At 43.2% G+C, this 21,561-nt stretch overlaps 6 protein-coding genes across 6 annotated transcripts; 5 read left to right on the forward strand and 1 right to left on the reverse strand. All coding sequences in view use genetic code 11, as the record gives it.

The window, feature by feature from the left end:
* Positions 1–534: 534 nt before the first annotated feature.
* On the forward strand, positions 535–4,162 carry EGR_02222 (hypothetical protein; the record flags this gene model as incomplete). The annotated part of the gene is made up of 6 exons (XM_024491471.1): positions 535–729; positions 890–1,085; positions 1,374–1,445; positions 1,484–1,612; positions 2,598–2,721; positions 3,916–4,162. The coding sequence occupies 6 exons, from the start codon at positions 535–537 to the stop codon at positions 4,160–4,162; spliced, it is 963 nt and encodes a 320-aa protein (XP_024353977.1).
* A 2,165-nt stretch (positions 4,163–6,327) lies between these two features.
* On the forward strand, positions 6,328–11,681 carry EGR_02223 (Alanyl-tRNA synthetase, cytoplasmic; the record flags this gene model as incomplete). Its single annotated transcript, XM_024491472.1, has 13 exons — positions 6,328–6,471; positions 6,510–6,844; positions 6,884–7,075; positions 7,141–7,285; positions 7,413–7,706; positions 7,812–8,012; positions 8,274–8,463; positions 8,580–8,752; positions 9,426–9,677; positions 9,977–10,230; positions 10,569–10,677; positions 10,981–11,433; positions 11,505–11,681. The coding sequence occupies 13 exons, from the start codon at positions 6,328–6,330 to the stop codon at positions 11,679–11,681; spliced, it is 2,919 nt and encodes a 972-aa protein (XP_024353978.1).
* A 583-nt stretch (positions 11,682–12,264) lies between these two features.
* EGR_02224 (hypothetical protein) lies at positions 12,265–12,853 on the reverse strand (the record flags this gene model as incomplete). Its single annotated transcript, XM_024491473.1, has 4 exons — positions 12,265–12,360; positions 12,396–12,486; positions 12,518–12,668; positions 12,697–12,853. The coding sequence occupies 4 exons, from the start codon at positions 12,851–12,853 to the stop codon at positions 12,265–12,267; spliced, it is 495 nt and encodes a 164-aa protein (XP_024353979.1).
* A 351-nt stretch (positions 12,854–13,204) lies between these two features.
* Positions 13,205–15,021, forward strand: EGR_02225 (hypothetical protein; the record flags this gene model as incomplete). The annotated part of the gene is made up of 5 exons (XM_024491474.1): positions 13,205–13,349; positions 13,644–13,715; positions 13,753–14,151; positions 14,228–14,395; positions 14,918–15,021. 5 exons carry the CDS (start codon positions 13,205–13,207, stop codon positions 15,019–15,021), a joined length of 888 nt encoding a protein of 295 aa, XP_024353980.1.
* A 69-nt stretch (positions 15,022–15,090) lies between these two features.
* On the forward strand, positions 15,091–15,788 carry EGR_02226 (hypothetical protein; the record flags this gene model as incomplete). The annotated part of the gene is made up of 3 exons (XM_024491475.1): positions 15,091–15,207; positions 15,432–15,557; positions 15,603–15,788. The coding sequence occupies 3 exons, from the start codon at positions 15,091–15,093 to the stop codon at positions 15,786–15,788; spliced, it is 429 nt and encodes a 142-aa protein (XP_024353981.1).
* Positions 15,789–16,797: 1,009 nt separating this feature from the next.
* Positions 16,798–17,939, forward strand: EGR_02227 (Ribonucleoside-diphosphate reductase small chain; the record flags this gene model as incomplete). Its single annotated transcript, XM_024491476.1, has 3 exons — positions 16,798–16,824; positions 16,895–17,710; positions 17,778–17,939. The coding sequence occupies 3 exons, from the start codon at positions 16,798–16,800 to the stop codon at positions 17,937–17,939; spliced, it is 1,005 nt and encodes a 334-aa protein (XP_024353982.1).
* Between the last annotated feature and the right edge of the window lie 3,622 nt (positions 17,940–21,561).

Below are 21,561 nucleotides of genomic sequence, written 5' to 3' on the forward strand. Positions count from 1 at the left end.
GTTTTCAAACATTCTCTAGGAAATTTCATGGGAATAAATATTGAAATAATTTTATGTAGGATTACTAAAATTAGTGAATGTTTGGCCATGTAGATATGCCTACACAAACTTTAGCAGATGGATGTTGGGCTTTTATTTTGGTGGCAATTCCGGGGACCAATGTCCGTAGTCCTCAAGATTTTCTGTGCGCGAAACAAGTTTGCTTTACAGGTATGGAGTGACTCTGACAGTGATTAAAGTACATGCAAGAGCTTAACCTAAATGTAAATGTTTGGATTTTAAAGCAGATTAGAAAAAAAATACCACCAAATCTGATCATCAACCCCCCATTTTCCTATATTTTCATTAACAATGATTTTGTGCATATGTTTAAAATCACAGTGGCATAATAATAAAATAAAATGCACAAATGCTGTTAATGCCCCTACAGCTGCACATTACTTGTAGTTAGTCAAATTTTGCCAATTGATGAAAATGTTGTTTTAGTAAGTTCACAGTCTGCGTTCCAGTCTTTGAAGATCCCGGTTTGTCGTGATGGCAGGTGTTGTCAATGTCCTGAGTTCAGGTCTGCTACATCTTGGTGTTGCCACATCGGTTGTGATTTTCAGTCTATTCATTTTCTTTAAATATCTCTACAAAAGAGGAGCTCCTGATTCCCCACTGAAAAGTTCTCAGAAGAAGAACACGAACAAGAAAGGAGAAGGGAAGTCTAACCACCAGGCAGCTAAAGTGAGAAGGATACCTGTATCTAGCTATTAGGTTGCTAAGTCTACATCAAAGGCTCAGTCACAGCCACCAAAGGACGCTTCAATCAATTCAACCTCTGGAGTAAAGAAGAATATTTCTCCGATGGTGCAGGTGGGAGAGAAATAGTTGTTTCATCGCATAGGTGCCTGTAACGATTGAAGAGGATGATTGGGTAAAGGTTAAGCCCACTAAATTGCAATCGGGTCAATCTCCTACCAAAGAAACTGCTAAGGCAGGGGCAAAAAACAAGAAGTCTGATAACCAGCCTAAGAAGTCCCAAAAACAACAAAATAAAAAGGCTGAGAAGTCTCCCAAAACAGAACATAGAGATGAGGAAAGTAAGAATTCAGACAATAGTAGCCCAGGAAAGAACATTCATGTGCCAACGGTTCCAATTGTTGAAAAACCCGTTGAGGATGAGTGGCAGGAGATTCCTTCCGCTAAAAGGAAGAAGCACCGAGCGAGGAAAGAGTAGTATGAATGATCAACTTGAAGTCGCTGGCGGTGTGCGCCTTGCCGTTTCTTGGACAGGTGGGGCAGAAGTACAAATTCTGACAAGTATGTTACTGTGTAATGAAATGAGTCTATAATCGACTGCGTTCTCGCTTCGTCTTTCCATATTTAAGTTCTTTTAACTCCCCTCCTCTATGCTGTCTTTAAAGCTATTGTTTTTGCTGTATATTTCCTTCATCCAGCATGTAAATGCACCATGCTTAGTTCTTGCATCTACTTTCAGTGCTTCTTTCTAAACCAACTGTACACAGTCATTTACACTCAAATTTCTTAGATGTGTACAGCGTCTGCGTATTGAGGTTTGGTAACATTTCAAGTTTATCAATAATGTACTTGTGTTATCCAGTACGAGGTTTTCTGGTTTAGTTTCTTCGACCTTTTTCAACTTCTGGCGTGAGGGGTAAAAAAGTTTAATTACTCATCGCGGTGGTCTAATTAGGATTGTCGTGCGTGCTCCTCTCCTCTTGCTAGAATTAGACCGCTCGATGTTCATGTTCAATTGTTGGTGGATCGTCATGAGTGTCCGCGTTGAGGTAGAATTTGGATCTCTATTGTTTTGACTGGAAATAGATTATAGTGAGGCATGGTTCTATCCTGTCTTTTTGTCATGCATGGGATACCTCGGTCGCGGTGTGCATTGGGTGGATAAGGCTCAGTTGGTAGAACAGTCCAACGGGCTAGCCTACTTGGTGGCACCTTTGGAACGTTTGGTTTTTCGGCATCTAAAGTGGTTTGGGCTATCTCCGGCTGGCTGCCCCTGGTTGATTGTTTGACCAGTGGAAACGGGTATTGGATGTCTCAATTCAGTTAATGGGATATCCCCCCCCCTCGCTAGTGTACTTTGTTCAATGTCCAGACCTGGTATTTAGTTCATGGACGAGCACTGGGCATCGACTACCCATTTAGAGCGCGGTGGCGAGGGTCCAGTGGCCACGTTGCGAGTCGTAGTGCACGAAAGGTCAAAGCTGCCTGTTTTGACTTGCTTTTACGAGCCCAGCGTCAAGCGCCAGATGACCGTAGGGTTGTTGTACTTTGCCACGTGTAACGTCAGCGGGCATCAATTGTCAATCTTGCTTTATTGCCTTGGTAGCGCATTCGCCGTGCATTCATTTTTAATGCCAATTTGATTTGTATTAATTAATTTGTCTTAATAGGAATGAAACATACTAACTGAAGAGAGGGGTAAAGTCATTGCAGAAAGGCATTTCCGACCATTTGCCTGAATGTTATCCCCTGAGTTGTTTTTTTATACCTCCCGAATCAGGGCCGAGATTTTGTTACCTCAGCAACAAGTTCCTTCAGCAGATAATTACGCGCGTCTACGGAGAAATACACAGGTATATCAGCAGTACATAATTCTGGGTATTTCAATGTAACATTAAGTTTTGTGAGAATTTTGAGCCTATTTGGCTACCATATTGGTTACGCCCATTTACATCGTTTGACTGGTTATACAAATAGGTATGTTCTTATCAAATGGTCATGCTACAACATAGAGATGTTCAAAAACAATTGTGCTATTAACCAGTGGTGCTGAAAAGCCCTGAAATGGAATAAGAATGAGAGGTCCACTGTAAGGACAGAGAGGTATGTAAACGCTTTGCCATGCATTTTGGCATTACTTTTGAACCGATACGTATGCAATTGCTAAGTCAGCGAATATAAATGGTCTTGAGTGCATGGACCTTTGGAGTTAGTGTAGCGTAAGCCAATGACATCCTACTTAAAAATGTGAGCCCTCTGCATTGAAATCCTTTTAGCCACGCAAAGTTATGCTTCAATTGGCAACCACGTCGCCTTTTTTATCTGTATCTACGGTCTGAATTCTCGGTAAATTTGACAGACTTTGATATTAGCAGGTTCCAACGTAATTGCGTTGAATGCAACCGGACTGGTGGGCTCATGTATTACTATTTTAACACAGATTTCTGAGCACGATTTGCTGACACAAGAATCGTTATAATCCTATGGTTCACTAATTCTGCACTCCACTTAATATCATACCTCTGCGTTAATCTCTCCGGTGGGTATGCTAGTGTTTTACAAATGAACGTGGTTGTCCTGTGCTATGCATGGACATATTATGGCGCTACTTACCATTTTCACATATATGTTACGAAGTACAGGGTAGATGTAGTCTGAGTACGTCCTCCCAATTAGTGCTTTACGTCAATCACTAAGTATTCCACTACCGAGAGGTCCCACTGACTGATCTCTTTCAAACTGTATTGTGCTTCTCATGCATTTCTTTTTTCAATTTTATCGCTTTTATATTGAGTCCGTACCATTAAAAGCAGAACGATTTGGACAGCAAGCATCAATTTGCTAAGGTGTTCCATGCTTTATTGCGTTGGAAAGCGTTATTCAGCTGTTACAGCTCGGTCATTCCATCTGTGCAGTGAATGGTGCATGAGTGTGATCGCAAACGCAATATTCAAAACGCCTCGTGCCGTCTGTTTTTTAAGCATGCTTATTCATTCCGAAATGGAGACTAACGCTCTGTGAAGAATGCGGACACAATTTTGTCCAGCCGTGGGTTATTATTATGAATCATGTTTCAATATCATGTAACAAAATTACCGTGAAAAATCGGCAGTTCTGAGAATGATGCTCGATAAGTGAGGCTAGATCCGGTACCGCTAACCATTTTGGTAGTTCACGGAGGCTGGGTAAAGGAAAGCTCGGTGGAAAAGATTCATTATTGGAACATAAATGCATTATTGCACTGATGAATTGGGTTGACAAATGTGGTTTGCAAAACTACACCGATGTACCATTTCATAGTTCTCTGATTTGGATTCCTTTAGTAGCACTTCAATTGAGTGATTTCAACGTGATTGAATCTTCTTCAAAAACTTCTTTTGATGTGGATGACTTACTACCAGTATCTGATTGTTCATAATTGAAAGGCGACCTCAAAATGCTTCTTCTAATATGTTACTGCATCTCGGTGAAGCTTCTCGCCTTCAAAGAATAACATTTGGCAGCAGTTGACTTTAGCCTGATTATGAAAATGACAGTAATGGGAGCAGTCCTTAAGAAGCAAACATTGAGACTCGCACAACCAAAATGATAAAATGCTCTTCAATAGCCATTGCAATATTGTGTAATGCGTTGGTTGTTCGTTTAACACCCGGTTTTGGTAAAGGGTCAGTTTGTGACTTGGCCATTGTACCTTCGCCAGGTGGGCTGGCCTCTGAGCCGTGCCATTAGCCCCAGCCCCTACTGTATGTTAAATATGTATATTCTACTTAAGTGTTACGTCTTCTTTCTTCTTCAGGGAAGTCTCGAGGTGCTAGAATTTTGTAAAATTCAACGAAATCAGTAAAAAAGGCAAGCTATGCGAAGGATCGTGTCAACAATGACTTACCAATGAAGACCAGTAACGAACGCGGCATTTGTCAAGGTAGACTCCATAAATAGGTCAATTTGTCGTACCAATTGCAGCCCCCTGCGACTCTTCCGAAGATGAAAAAGGGCACTACTTAGACATAATACCTATATTTGACATATAAAAGGGATTGTGGCTAGTGGCTTGGCCCGGAGGCTAGCCCACCCAGCAGAGGTACAATGGAGGGCATCCAAGTGATCCCTTTTACCAAAACCGAGAGTTATACAAGCAACTAACGTATCAAACTAATGTTCAAAACTCATTGAAAGATTAGGCTTTGCAGTAAGACCTAAAGTAGGTATACTCATTAAAGTATTATTGCTCTTTAACCTGCAGGAAAAGCTGCTTTAGCTGAGATTAGATTACCCATAATTTCCCTCCCCACACGTGGGTATTGGAAGAGCACAACTGAGTACATAATAAAATATGGTACAGGACACCTACTGTAAACTGTAGCAAAGGATGAGTCAACAATCGCGTTAATGGTAAGTTTATGAAAATACTTTGGTGTAATTAAGTTCTTACGTCAAACTCACATTTTCACTCGCACTGGCTTCTGGTTTCAAACGCTGATCAATAAGACTGATTTGCAGATTGTATGATATCCCCTTATAATAGGAGTTGTATTTGGGTACGTAAATCTTAAGGAAATTCAGATTTGTATCCCTCTTGAGAGAGCGACGATGTAGGCAGAATTGCGGGGTTTGACTGGTTCAGTGCCTTCTGTCCCGGAAATGCGTCGTAGAATAAAGTGTATGTTACGCCTTCGATAAGCCTAATTTCGCAAGTACCACCAGACGTGAATACGTATTAATGCGCAAGGACATGAGGAGTAGAAGTTAGAATTCCTAACTCAGGGGGACTTAAAAGAAACTACCAATGACAGCGTGTGCCTCAGCTATCAAATGTAGTCAAAATATGCCGTCCCACGGAGCACCAGTGAAATTATATCCAAAAGTTGTTGTGTAAGTCCATGAAAATGATTAAATGAGGTCGTTTTATAAAGGAGATATACGGCGTACCCCAAAGTTGGTGCAGGCATTTCCGGAAATGAAGCATTAAGTAAAGTTGTTGAAACGCAGAGGAAAATTCATACTAGTCGAGTTAAAATAAACGTGATTTTACACACTCTGGATACTTTGTGGCAGAAACCATCGACCAAAAACATGAACCATTGTTTTATAAGCCCAAAACGCCAAATTAGACCAATGAATTATTTGGAAATATCCAATGGGTCAAATAAACCCTGCTATATCTAGAAGATACCAGTATTTGAATGAGCAGGCGTTTGGTACATTAATGTTTCTTGCGTTACTATATGATGTATTCGACCTTCAGGGCTCTATTAATTTTGGTAGAGTTCATATTTGCAGCTCTCTGACAGTGTGTGTGCTAATATATATTTGCACCTTCTTGGCCTATTATAACGTTAGGGAAGCGTTGAGTTCCTGCAGCTGGGACATGCATAAGCTACATCTCAGCTCATGGCAGTAACGATTAGCTTTACCACGAGTCCAAGCTTTTAAAATAAAGTAGTAATTGCAATTTTATGGTTTGATTATGATAAACGCATTTGCTTTTTATAACGCTACATAAACAAGTTGGACTGTATTTAAATACATGCCGGCACATTGAAAAGCCCTGCCCCTCTTTTTATCGGTGCGTTCTTTTGCAGCATGGAGAACGGGTGTGATGCGGCGGATATTCGCTCACAATTTATCGAATTTTTCAAGTCGAAAGGTCACAAATATGTACATTCTTCATCCGTTATACCCCGAAACGACCCCACTCTTCTTTTTACCAATGCTGGAATGAATCAAGTTCGTTAATATCACGAAGTCCTTACTTTAACACGTAGTGGAAACCCATAATTCAGGGTACAGTGGATCCAAATACGGAAATGGCGACGTACAAACGTGTCGTAAACTCACAGAAATGCATTCGTGCTGGTGGCAAGCACAACGACCTCGATGATGTCGGTCGTGATGTTTACCACCACACTTTTTTTGAAATGCTTGGAAATTGGTCCTTTGGTGATTATTTCAAGAGGGAGGCATGCACTTGGGCCTGGGAGCTTTTGACCAAAGTTTGGAAGCTCCCGGAAGACAGGTTTTACATCACTTACTTCGGGGGTGATAAGAAAACAAAATTGGAATCTGACGAGGAAGTGCGCCAGATCTGGATTGATTTGGGGTAAATTCATCTCAATGACTCGATATTGTCTTCAATCAGCATTCCTTCAGAACGTATCTTACCGTTTGGAATGAAAGATAATTTTTGGGAGATGGGTGAGACCGGCCCATGTGGCCCTTGTTCAGAAATTCACTATGATCGTATTGGCGGCAGAGACGCCTCAAAATATGTGAATATGGGTGATCCTGATGTTTTGGAAATCTGGAATCTTGTCTTTATGCAGTACAACAGGTGCTTATATTCTTAACGTCTATTTGCTTGTTCGTATCTTTAACCATTACCCTTCTGGTAACCAGGGAAGAAGATGGCTCATTACGTCCTCTCCCAGCAAAACATGTGGATACAGGCATGGGTCTGGAACGTATTGTCTCTGTCCTTCAGAACAGACGATCAAATTATGATACTAATTTATTCCTACCCTACTTTGAAATCATACATAAGGTAATGTGTCCACTTTTGTGTAGCTTGATACGTTGAGTTCCTCACATTTTTTAACCACGCAGTAAATGTTGTTATCCTGCTGATTGCAGTAGAATACTGGGCAAAATCTCGGTTTCTTGTTACCTAGGCTACTGGGGTCCGGCCGTATGCGGGAAAATTGGGAGAGGAGGACGAAGGCAACCTTGACTTTGCTTACCGCGTCTTGGCCGACCATGCACGCAACCTCACGATCGCGCTGAGCGACGGTGGCCAGATTTCCAATCAGGGCCGTGGCTACGTTTTGCGTCGAATCCTCCGACGGGCGATCCGCTACTCCATCGAGGTCATCGGTGCCAAACCGGGATTCTTTTCTTCCCTCGTTGATGTGGTTGTTGCCTCTCTCGGCGACGCTTTCCCTGAAGTGAAAAGGGACCCAGCAGCAGTGGGTCTTTAATTGAGGCTTCTCTATTGTCACTACTAAACATGTCTTGGTTGCCATGATAGTCTGAATTGGACTTGAGGTTACTATTTTTTGGCATTTTTACAGGTGAAAGCGTTGATTAACGAAGAGGAGCAGCAGTTCCTTTTGACACTCCGACGCGGTCAGCGGCTTTTGCAGCGAGAAGTGGAGCGTTTGAAAAAGTCACGAGTGACCACCTTGCCTGGTGCCGTAGCATGGCGACTTTATGACACCTATGGCTTCCCTCTAGATCTCACTCAGGTCATGACAAGCGAGGTTGGCATTGAGGTATGACGGTCATCAAAATTTCGTTGAGCGTGATGTATTAATACTTTTTTGCAACATAGTTCAATACAGATTATTACTTCCTCATCACCATATTTGAGATTCGCTCTCGAGATCAAACATTGCGCCGAGTTCATGAGGAAACTGTTACTTACTTGGCGTGGCTCGAGTGATTTATACAAACGCTAGATTAAGCAGTGATTTACGGTGGTACGATCATCGTTTCGAGAGATGGATAACGCCTACGCCTCTGCTTTCATGCAGGTTGACGTCGAGGGCTACGAGAAGGCGAAGGAGGAGGCCCTGCTGAAGAGTCAGGGCACCTTCGGCACTGACGTATTTGGTATTGATCTCGACGTCCACGACATCGCCGCTCTGCAGAATCGCGAAGTGCCTCTGACCGATGACAGCCTCAAGTACGAATACAGGTACAACAGCAAAAGGCACAAATATGGTGGGTACACTCACTCTGGTGATCCTTAGTTTTATCCCCTTTTGATAACTTAGTAAGAATGCGTCGTTCATTAATGCCACACGTACTGTATGACTTGCTGTTATCTACTGCCGCAGTGTTCTCGGAATACATGGCGTCGATTCTCGCAATTCGCACGGCGGAGGGCTTTGTGGAAAGTGTAGAGGGGGCAGGCACAGTGTGTGGTCTTGTCCTTGATCGCACCATTTTCTACGCCGAGGCTGGCGGACAGGCCGAAGATCACGGCTTCATCGTTAGTGAGGGGAATGATGTAAGCCGGCTTCTTCCCTGTCATCACCTTTCTCTCTTTTAGATGGAGCTTGTGAATAAACAGATTAGATTAGATTATAATTTTCGATGGAGTAGACTTATCACTTGATCACGCAATGCTTCTCCACTACCAGTACAATCAGTAAGCACCAGGAATTACTTATTTGAGACGCATGATTACTATGTTTTCTAAATACAGCATTGTTCGTTTCCAGCTAACCAAAGTTTACTTTTTGTGTACAATTTTTCGTTCCGTTAATGGCAAGTGGTATTCCATTGGCTTGAAGTACGCCATGGGTTCACGTTACTTCTTGCCACTAAAAGCGTCAATTTGAACGAATACACTTCGCGTTAAAAGATGGCTGGGATTTCTATTGCTATAATTTTTGCACTTTAATGTAATTTGCGAACTGGTTTAACGGATACCGCATTCATTCCCCTTTTGGGTCGGTCAGTATTACAATGGGGAATTTCTGAGGAAGTATTGCGGAAGCTGATTTAAACTACGGCATACTGATTGGACGCATGTATAGTGGAAGGCTTGAATGAGAGAGACTACTAAGTTTTTGGAAACAACTGTCTATCTTACCGAACTGTCAGATTTGGAGTGATTTAGAAAAGAAAGCCTGCAAAATACCAGTAACCAAAGGTGCATGTATCTTTCTGTACCTTAGGCTAACGAATTGTCCGTTTTCGGAGTGCGAAACAAGGGTGGTTTTGTGCTCCACTTGGGCCGATTAGAGGGCAGCCTCTCGCGGGGAGAAAACGTACGTATGGGGTTGGACACAGTACGCCGAGTGGGTCTCATGCGCAACCACACCGCCACCCACGTTCTCAACTTCGCTCTTCGACGCCTGTTGGGCGAGGCTGACCAGAAGGGTAGTCTTGTAGCGCCCGACCGCCTCCGCTTCGACTTCTCCACCAAGGTATGTTTTACTTCGGCCAAAAACCAGTGACCATTTTCGCATCACATGAGCTGTCAATTTCTTCTTTGAAAATTGTAGGTGTAGCGTTACGGGATCATGGTTGAGAGTACTTTACATTTTTGAGTTGTGATGCATTTTAACAGAATGTGTTTGTATTCACTCATAGCAAAAATGGAAAAATATGACCTTAGAGGCCTCACTATCATGATTACAAAACCACATATTTTCCTCTTTCATGGACTATGGTTCGGTTTATATTGTGGAGTGTCAGAGGTATGTTTGTGAATGTTTCCAAGTAGCATCCCCTCACGAAGAAGCAGGTACGTGAGACAGAGGTGATTTCACAGAAGATGATCGGATCGGCGCAGCCCATCTACGCAAAGGACGTGCACCTGGCCGATGCAAAGGCCATCCAGGGACTTCGCGCTGTTTTTGGTGAGGTATACCCCGACCCTGTCCGCGTCGTCTCCGTCGGTGTGCCGGTGGAGAAGCTAATTGCCTTCAAGTCAAGTGACAAAGCCGCTAAAACCTCTGTCGAACTTTGTGGTGGCACGTAAGTTCTCAGGTGTTATCAGGATAGATCAGTACTAATTTTTTAGCGTTTCACACCATCATTCCACAATTCTGTTCATCTGTCATTCTTTCAGGAATAAACTGGTGCTAGTTACTCATCACCAACTTTACTCATGACTTGGACCAAAACGTGAATTTTCTCCCTAATGCCATGCGCCGCCTACCACGCGTAATCTCAGCCGATTTTTCCTGGCTGAATTTTTAGCGCTCATTTGGGAATATTCTTTCTCTAATAACTAAAATCGAGGCCTGTTGTTTTATTTTATACTTCTTTTGCGGGGAAAACCAGGCGCTTATGTTTTATCTGTTTGTAACTAGGCACGTAACAAATGTAGCTCACATTGGCAAGTTCGTTATTGTCTCGGAGGAGGCCATCGCAAAGGGCATTCGGCGGATCGTCGCCGTCACCGGCCCCGAGGGTGAACGTGTCAGTTGCAAGTCCACCAGCATCTTAATCAAGCTTGCTTACCATTCACATTGCCACTTACCAAGGTCATCTCAAAAGTCACCTATATTACTAATTTCCCAAACGTTACACTCCCCAGGTTTCGCTTTCGTATGCCGAACTTTATGTAAATAACCTTTTCCATATTCAATCTGGGTGTTTTAGTGATTTATCACACTAATTGTATTTAGAACAAGTGAATTATTGGGCCCATTGGCACTGAAAAAAGTGGGTAGGTGAAGGGCTGTTGGCGCAAGAGAATCGAATGTCATTTGGCCGTTTCAGGCAGAGAAGCAGGCAAAGCACCTTCGAGCTGAAGTGGCTAAACACACTGGTGCCATTGAGAGGGCGATCTCCAACAAACAAGTGGACTTGCGTACCTGTCGTCAGTTGGCAGCCAAACTTTCTGCGGTGGCAGAGAGCGTTGACGCCGCGCAAATCGGAGTGAGTCCGCGGGAGGCGATGCGTGCGGCAATAAATGTCGCCAAAAAGCGTCTAGACGACTTTGATAAGGCCTTTAAGGCTGAGATGGCTAGTCGGGTCATGGAGGAGGCCAAAAATCTCTGCCACGGCCACACAGGTGACTTCATAGTCCACGTCTTCAATGCGGGATCCAATGCAAAAGTTCTCAACACCGCCCTGAAGGAGATAGAGAAAGCACTGCCCTCAACTGCTGTTATGGCGCTGTCATTGGATGCAGAAGACGGCGAGGTGCTCTGTCTTACTCAGGTTCCCAAGGTCAGCTTATCCAAATTGTTCTTGATGTGAACGTTTGCGCTGGTGTTTCTTAAAGTGTCGCTCTATCATAGGCGTTAGTGACACGCGGTCTGAAGGCGAACTCGTGGGTGGGATGTGTCTCTTCCCTCATCAGCGGCAAAGGTGGTGGCAGAGAAACCTCGGCTCAAGCCAGCGGGTCATCAAACGGGGTCTCTGTGGCTCAGGTGGTCGCTGCAGCAACTGAATTTGTAAAGGCGAATCTTAAGTGATCTCGGGTTTAGCACAGAGTAACCACTCAGCGCCGTTCCCCGAAATAAAGGTCTTGTACGTATGATGCAAAGATTACACTTCTTGATGGAAACTCTATTGGATGTGACTTTTTTGGGTAGGTAAGCGGTATGATCGCAATATATTCTGAAGGCGCAAGAGAGCCTCGATGGGCTGATTCAATGTTGCCCAGATGAGGCATATTGGAAGAGCCTTATTTTCCTGCAACTGGCACTTACATGTGTCCACTTGAGGGGAAAAATTGGCTTTAGGTCTAGGCTGCTACTAGCATCCAAGGAGGGCTAGTCTCGCGAAATCTTTAGCAGAATTTGTGGCATTTCCCGGACGCTACAGGCGGATGAGTGTAAGGTATTAGCCCCCAGAGTCTACAGAGGTGGACATGATTTCAAAGTCCACTGTGGCTTATGTGTAGTAAGGAGTACAGTCTTGGCATTCAACAGTGAAGTATTTAGGTCTCCATGTAAATGAAACCAGCAAAACCAGAATTACAGATATGTTTCTGGAGTTATGAGGGGGGCGTTTGCCCATCCGAACGACTACCGCGCATACCAGCAATTTGACTACCTAGTTGGGGCGTTGAATGGAGGTGAACGGTGGAGGACTCATTGGTTCGAGCTTCTTTTGCTTCCGCACTTTTTCCATATAGAGCATTCTCTTCTTCTAGAGTGGTGGCGATTAAAACACGACTAATTTACGGATTTTTCATACGTTGTACATTCCATCAAATCCTCCCAATAAATACGACAAATCTTGTCGGAATTTTGGACTCCAACTCTACTGAGACATCTAAAGGAAATCGGAAAAGGCAACGACTAACCTAAGGTAGTCACGTTCCATAATTTGGCAGAACTTTGGGCGGAATGGACGCAGGTTGGTCCCCCATGTCGTCCCAAGATGTAAGTCAGTGGCGAAGAGAGGTCTTCCAAGATAATTACCAGCAGGCTTATACGAATACGGATATCCCTTATCTAGAAAATAACTATCGAAAAGAGCTACCCGAGTGATAAGGATCTTTTGGGGAGAAAACCCGAGTCAACCACTTATCAGTGACGGATATGGGGGAAGGATAAAATCCCAAGTCTCTATCTGGCTTTGATTCCGCCTCCTCATTCAATTTACGAAGCTTTTCCGGATTCGTCTCACAGTAGGACATTTCACCCGAAGATGTATCACACAACACTAAAGTACAAAATTGGCACAAGTTGGGTTGGTGTTAGTGCCATGGGTTAACATAGACGTCTTTTAAGCATACATGAATGAATGTTGTAGAAACCTCTTTTTTGGAAGAGGAAAATTTTTTTAACAGAAGTAAAGACAAATTACGATCACTAATCAGGCAATTGCACTACTAGGAGGGCTTTTAGGGATTAAAACAGGCTGCGTTCAAAAATGGCAATCGCTCAAAGCTATCTTAGGCGAATTTCTGCATTTAAAATTTAATGCAATTTGTTTTACGTTCTGACCAGGCGGATCACTTCGGGCACGCCGTTTGATTGGCTCGACGATGGATGAAGCTCTCTCACTTGATGAGCTGATGGAGTGCAATAGTTATGTGAAAGGACGCTATTTGTCCTGCCAAAACCACCTTTGCGTTATACTTTGGGGTTCTTTCCAGAAAGCCATCTCTGAACTTGCGCGGTTATACAAAGGTGTGTTTCGTCCGTATTTGTGTCATCGTTTAGTAGTTTTCCCTGGCCACTTTTTGAGCAACGAGCGTTTGCGTTCTAGTTTTACGCAGTCGTATCCTCAACTTTAATTGCACATGCTTTTTGTCCTTTTTTTACTCTCCTTCCATCGACCTCGATATCGTGTATTAAAGAATCCTCGCATTAATGATTTTAATTCCATCTGATAACCTCTCTGTATTGCGTTAATAATATCTGGATATCATCTTCTTCCAGCACCTTTTATTTTTCGTCTATCTACTCTTTCCGTTTCTTTAGACAAGCTAGATAACCGTTGTGACAATCGATGTCTTGTTCAAGTTCTCTATCGAATCGAATCCTTCTATCAGTGTAGGTATCTTGATTAGCGATAACCCGCACATTTCAGTATCCCAAAACGTCTTGAGATATGCCAAAAACTTCGGCATTAACTTGGGTTATGATTGTCGCAGACTTTTACTTCGCGATGCTCTCCTTCTGTCCTCTACTAATGATCTCTGTGCGTATGACGTTTATGCAGCTGTTTTGCAGCCCTTTATTACTGACAATGTGGTAACTTATGGCCGCAAGCGGAAGAGGGTACAGCGTTGTAGGCGATGTTTTAAACGGCGCCAACGACTTCCGATGAAGCGCTGCTGTATTATTTCCGCAGGAAGTGAGGGAAGCATCAACGAGGTTATACAGCCATTCCTTAATCATTATGATTTCTACGCACCAAGTCTGGATCGCCATGGCAACTGGGCCGTATCTATTAGTGATATTCCGTCTGCAGCTCCTCCTGCTTTTAGTAGGTTTCATGCATTGTAACATAACTGCGTCCTCGATTGGTTAGAATATTACTCTGTTGATTAATATTTTTGTAGGCAACTGGAGGTCCTTCCTTTCCTCCGAAGCCACTGGTCCTGTCGACGCGGTGGAATTTATCATGCCCCCGGTGGATGAGCTACCACTATCTCTCTCTCAAAATCGGTCTCTAATAATTTCTCGAAGGAAGCGCCATATGGGTTTTACGGAGGATTATCACCCATACAGTGCGTTGTGTGCGTATTTTCAAAAATAACCCAGATCTATGGACTGCTTTGGTAGCTTGGGAACTGCTAAGTAACTTCGTCTGTAGGGACTGTTTAGCCATGTATTCCTCGGAAATTACTATCGGTGGAGTCCGACTACAGTTTCAGAGATACGAAATTTCGTTTTGAGCGCAAATTGTATTTTTTACTTATAATCTTTGAGGTCATATAGTTTTTTGGAGTTCTTTTGGCTATTATGTATTTTAATGACATATTCGCGCATCAAATGGTTTTCATTGGCTTTCTCCCTGTATTTGTTTAACACGACACCGAGTTTTTGAGAAATGTGTAATAGGTCTTATTGGACTGTTTATTATTATTTGAAAAGACCGACACGCCGGAAGTGCAACCAAATGCAAAGATCCGTGTCGCCAGCAAAATTAGAATGTTTCCACAGTAAATATCTACTTTCTTTCACAAGCACATAGACATCTTATTTTTATTGGAGCTCACCTTGTTAATTGCCGTTTCAATTCCCCACAGGTCTCGTCGACTCAATGTCCAAATTCTGCTTGCATTCAAATGCAAAACTTCAACGTCTTGAATCTGTGATTGACACTGACATCCACAAGGATCTCTCAAAATAACTGATCAAACTATTCGATGTAGGTAATCAACCTTTTCTTGTTTCGGTTAGTCTCAACCTCCCTCCCTTTATGTTGTCTAGAGCTGGGACCAGTTTAGAAGCGGAAACCGTTAGATTAAACCAATGTCTGGATGTGGCTGGCAGTATTCAGTCTTCAATTACAATGGCATGCTTATTAGAAAAGGCCGTAAGTACTTTGCGTTAAAATTTTCGTGAAATTCATGCCTTAACACGAAATGCCTCAAAGCAATTACACTTGTGCGCTTTAATTTTTTATCTTCATAATAACAGCGATTGCTTTTGGTGGTGGAATTCTTACTTTTTGAGGTTAGTACGCGCCTAAAGATTGTATAGGGTGTCTGTTTGCCTTATTTTTGATAATTGGTCCTAAAACAATTTGTGTTCTTTTAGGAGATACTACTTGCCTCCCTATCTTTCACTCCGGTGCAAAGAGATGTCTGGTCCAGCTTTATTTTTTATCATTATATGCAAAATACATACGGTTGTAATTTCATTAACTACCTCGGGGGGAAAATGGTGGGTCGTTTATCTCTGTTTCTGCGTCTTTCACACTTTCTACAGGCAAGTGTGCTCCTGTTCGGAAGTACCTTTGCCTTGCGAGACGCAAACCCGGATGCTGTAGGTATTTTGGATGAAGGAATTAAGCGTGTCTATTGCTGTGACATCAGTGAGGTCGGGGCTCCACAGTCTTGTCGAGCCCCTAAGCTTCAGTTCCTCACTGCGATTAGGAGCGAAAAATGGCTTTAGGGTCACGTAGGAGGAGGGGTAGTCCACACCGGGCTCCCGATTTGCGAGTTGCGGGGTGCACGTTGGTGCTTTGCAGCCGGTGAGGCCCAGTTAACTCCGCCAGATTATTTCGCCGGGGGTGGGTACGCTACTCTAGGCTCCGTTACCGAGATGTGACCTACTGATGGGATTGTGTGGTTAGTGGCTCTCCAGGGATGGAGTAGCTCTCGGTGGGGACACTGCCCTGGATCTTCACAGGCATCGGGTAGTGGAAGCTGTGGCACATGTATTTGGAAGAGGCCTCCGGAGGACCTACCTTTATTCGCCGGCATGGAGGGTTGTAAATAGCAGCAGCGTCCAATTTACAGTCTTCCATGAAGACGTGAGAATTTGGTAAAGTGGTGGGGAGTACGTTACTAACGGACGGGGATGGGAGGCTGCTAACAACCTGGAGTACAATGTGGTGAAAGGGGGGGGGGGAAACTTAAGCGAAGCATGAAGGCGTAGAGCAAACAACGCTACGAGAAACCAATTGAGATCCTAGGGTGTAGCTGATGTGACTTCGACCATGCAAAGCGATAGATGAACCAAAAATTACAGGAATACTATGCCTACAGATTGAAATCCAGAAAGGTAATTTGTTAACAGTAATTGCAGTAGCAGAGAACGAATAGATTTTCTGGGTTATTGGCCATTTTACATCGTCAGTTGAAAAATATATGGGAAAGCGATTTTGCACAACGACATGAATAAGTGATTTATGTATCGTTCTGATGAGGCGATACTATGTGATCTAACGTCTTCTTGGTATATAGGTGCTTGCGTACCGCACACACAGAGTAATTCTATGAAAAATTTTGTACCGCTTTCAAGCAAGTTTTACAACTGTATGCTTCCCTTTAAATGTACTCTGCCACAGTTTTATGCAATAAATGAACTTTGCTAGCTTGTTTTATCTTACCACCATGGGCCTCCTAGGCCAACACGTGCAGGTTATAAAAAGCGTACTCTACTTTTCCTGGTGGTCTTGATGGCGTCTGAGGGCAAGGAGAATGTCGTATGTTAATTTCCGTTAGCCTCTGCAATGAGGTTTTGATAATCCTTTTTGAAGTTTTTTGTGTTTCTAGGCTGTGGAACCTTTACTTGTTCCCAATCCTCGAAGATTCGTTGTGATGCCCATCCAATATCATGACATTTGGGAGTTTTACAAGAAAGCTGTTGCCTCCTTTTGGACAGTTGAGGAAGTCGATTTGGCGAAGGACCTCACTGATTGGGAAGGCCTTAATGATGGCGAACGTCATTTCATATCTTATGTTTTGGCTTTTTTTGCAGCCAGTGATGGCATCGTTAATGAAAATCTAACTTTGAACTTTTGTAACGAAGTCCAAATTCCCGAGGCTCGTTGTTTTTACGGGATGCAAGTCGCCGTCGAAAACATCCATTCCGAAATGTACTCTCTTCTGATTGATACCTACATTAAGGATCCAGTGGAACGCGACTTTTTGTTTAACGCCGTTCAGACGCTGCCATGTGTTGCTAAGAAAGCCGATTGGGCTCTTAGGTGGATTGCAAATAGGAAGGCTCCATACGCCGAGCGGCTAGTGGCATTCGCTGCTGTTGAAGGCGTTTTCTTTTCTGGTTCATTTGCTTCTATCTTTTGGCTCAAGAAGCGCGGTCTCATGCCAGGCCTCACCTTCAGCAACGAGTTGATCAGCCGGGATGAAGGCCTCCACACCGACTTTGCATGCCTTATTTTTAAACATATTGTCAACAAACCTACGGCAGAAAGAGTTTATGACATTATGAGGGAGGCGGTTAGCATTGAATGCGAATTTCTCACAGACGCATTACCTGTCAATCTTATTGGCATGAATTGTCGCCTAATGTGCCAATACATAAGGTTTGTTGCCGATCGGCTACTTACAGAGCTGGGATACGATAAGGTTAGCTTTTAGTTGGCGCTAGTGTTATTCCCACCTTTCCATTTATGGAGTGAACTCCCTTTTTCAGATATACAAGGATAATAACCCTTTCGATTTCATGGAGAATATCTCTCTAGAAGGGAAGACCAACTTTTTTGAGAAGCGTGTCGCAGAGTATCAACGTGCCGGCGTCATGTCGCGCATGAGAGGTGAAGACACTCACAAGTTTACTACTGATGAGGATTTCTAAGTGTTTTTTGTAATTAAATTTTTGTAACGATTAAAGCCTTTACCATTCCCCTATGAGAGTGTCTGTGGCTGCTGCGATCTTGCCTTGACCCAGGTGAAGCCTGGAAGTCAGTTTTGTAATTCGGGGAGCGATCATGGTGTCTGAAAGGCTTGAGAGAATATTATTTAGAATGGTGGGCTCTGCCCTCAGGCACCGTGTCCTGGCTTTGGGACCATTTTCCAGGGAAGGCAGCACGGCGCCTTTGCCGCTACGACGAGTATTGGGCGGTCGTCTGTGTTGAAAGGCAGTAATGGGGTTGGGATTACGGCATTTTTTAAACATATCTTTGCTAACAAGTGATCTTCGTCGTATACTAAGTCAGCGTGGGTCTTGACGAATGCAGCCCCTGGTGGGGTTTGTTAAATTCAGTCGATTACTTATTTAGGTGTAAAATATGCGATGAATGTTTTTGAATAAAGCCAGGTCTCGAACACTTGGAATAATTTGAAATAATACTGCTGTGTTCCTGAGGCTTTGCTGGCGCATCAACACCACGATCTCGGGACTTGTGATTTTACGGGTGTTTTTTGTGACTGGTCTCCTATTAGGACCCAAGTGCAGCAAGTTGCATGCCTAACTGACTTCGTGGGTCATGCCCAAGTCCTTACTCCATGACGTCATTTTCGCGCACTCTCAGTGGATTGGCTCTACCACATGCCATCCCGGCCTGCGCAAATCGTCCATCAAGGCTGCGAACCAACCCCCAAAGGCACTAGATCTAGGGAAGTCCCTTGCCGCATCTTTAGACGATGCAATTGAGCACCTACTTCAGACATTTTGGGGCAGTGAACTGTACCTATCTTATGAATTCGCATTTAATGGAGTTGAAAATTCATCTTATAACTCAATGTACATCTCAATTATCTAAAACACCCATGTTTTTCGCTCGAAAATAACCACTACCAGTGGTGAAATAGGTTCAAAGGCACACTTCTTTATGAAGGAAATAAACTTAGCGATGCTCTACTCAATATCTGCGACAAATACCTACTTCCAACCGACCCAGTTCACAGCAGTTTTTAAAAGCTTGACATTTCTTGAACTAAAGCTACGCTTTACAATTAATTCGTCCGGTCAGAAATGGTTGTATCAGTAAAGAGTGATTTTAGTCAGCATTTCAAGTAGCAGTACCGATGGAATGAAATTTGTTTTCTGGAAAAGAGAGTGTGTAGAATTCAGGCTTTAAATCTGGCGCGATTCGACAGATGCATCCAACCCATGTTCGCCTTCAATGGATGATTGGAAGACCGACTTTTTGTAAATGTTCTATCTTACTACAGCTGAATATACTTTCCCAAGAATTCAAATTACGCGGGGATCCGCAGTTTCGGATGATTGAGTACACCTCCATTGCTGAAAATGGACGGAAATATAATTAACATATGATCACACATATGCCAACAATACCCGGCGGGCCGATCAATGTTCCCTCCTTCGTGCACATTCCGGGCCTTCCACCTGTGATTGGCAGTGAGGAGGGGTCTTCCACAAGTGGATAACGGCTCATGGCCTTTGTTCAACTCCGACGGATTGAGCCCGCCGCCTTTTGGCAGCCTCAGTCGCCACGTGTTACGAAATCCATCGAGTACTGCTCCATCGGCTGCAGGTGAGTGCAAGTTGCCCCCCAAAGCGATCGGGGCACTAGCGGTGCTCCAAGTTCCTCGTTGAGGGAAGTGAGTTTATCAATCATGCAAGATTGGTGAATTGGGAAGTTAAGCAAGTAGTATGGAACACCTTAAAAACGATTGTTAGCTCGTCTTTAAAGTGAGGTGCTGTCGTGTGTAAGCATCGCGGTAATTCATTGCTCATTCAAGTCACATCATATAAATGTGTAGCATACTAATCTGACAGAAATGGAGCTATTGGTCATACCTAGACCACTAGTCCTGATCTAATCCCATAACTCCTCACTATCAGTTTTATACCCTACGCATTAAAATCACTTCCACTCTTAATATAGATATAACTCTGCTTAACTTCCTAAGCGGTCCATCCAAAATTTATCAAAAACAAATGAAAGTCATGTGGAGCTAAAGTAGGAAATGAAAAGCCGCCTTTGCCCACGTCTAGACGTGTATCCTCGTTGATGGATGCTAGGCCCACCGACCCCGGATGCTGGCGTCGCCTTGCTCAGGCTCAATTGGGGTCGCAAATTACACAGTCCGGGTGGTACGGTTTTACCATGGAATTATTTTAACACTTCAAGGGCAGGAAATGGTCCAACGTATCACGTGACCCACATTTGTTTACTAACCCGTCACTCAAATAAATTTCTATGATCGGATTTCAGTCTTACCTTTTTTCACAACTATGGGAAGTCTTTTACGGTAGCATTTTCCTCTGCACAATAAAATGGAAGGAAATGTAGTGTATTGTACTTCAAAAAACCCACTAAGCGGCTGCATTACATGTATCTATTGCGATTTTTGTGGTTTAAGTAATGCGGGCGTGGATTGAGACAGCCGATAAGAGGGGAATAATTTGAAATTGAATACATGCGTTGCAGCATATGCACAAATAAACCCTTGGGGGTACGGACTCGTCGATGGGGCCAATACAACCTACAGTTACGACAACAGTGATTCTACCATGAAAGTGCTTCCATGCGGCGACGGTCGCGACTTGAGTTGAATCAATCATAAGAAACAGGGAAGCAAATTAGTGGTCAAAAGTAGGTTTCTTTTGGATATTTGCGATCATATTCTTGAACAAGCATATTGATGCAATTTAAGCGCGCACATATTAAAGGATAATTTTTTCTCATTTTTAGCTATACTCGTTGGGAATTAATGCACGCAATAAGGCAAAATTACCTGTAAATTGAGACGGCTTTTGGTACCACAGATCTTAGGGCACGCACTTATTCCAAAATTCTCCATGAAGAACAGTTTTCGTGGTATACGAAACCGTAAAGTCATTTAAATTTTGTCGCCGATTTCGCTGCGTGGAATTAATGTTATTTGAGCAAATGCTTGCTAAAACTCATTGCAATTCTTTAACCTCTTATTTAACTGCCGATTTTGGTCGCGGGAAGCTTAAGTGCTCCACTATTGTACCTTCACCACTGAGCCTGTGATCCGGGCCTTTCCAGTAGGCTCAAGCCCTACTATACGCAACAACACATATTCTGCCAGATTATTGTCATCTTTCGTGTTCAGAGAAGTCTCAAGGCGCTACATTACCTGTGTATCCTATCCTAGAATCCAGATTTTATATGATAATTTGAAGGTGTTATATTTCACTGTGGAAAATTAATTGTGGACCCAAAAGAAAAGTTCACTAAATACTTACAATTCAAGCATTACCTGAACCCCGATTACTCCCATTAAATAAGAAAATATTTCTGAGAATGATATGACGCATAATAAAGCGTCAGCATACTTCAACACACTTAGAACGTTTATGGACAAGTGACGCCATTAACCTCGTACAAGCAAAGCGCGATCAGTACTGGACGATATCGATGTTGTGGTCAATGTCATTTCATTGAGGAGGCACTTCGGTCTCTGCAGTTTGTACACTTGTTTGATAGAATGGTTCTCCACCCACTCGCACAGCCCCTAATCCTCACATAAATTTATAA

This window comes from Echinococcus granulosus (assembly GCF_000524195.1).
Source record: "Echinococcus granulosus chromosome Unknown EG_S00010, whole genome shotgun sequence".
NCBI lineage: Eukaryota > Metazoa > Platyhelminthes > Cestoda > Cyclophyllidea > Taeniidae > Echinococcus > Echinococcus granulosus.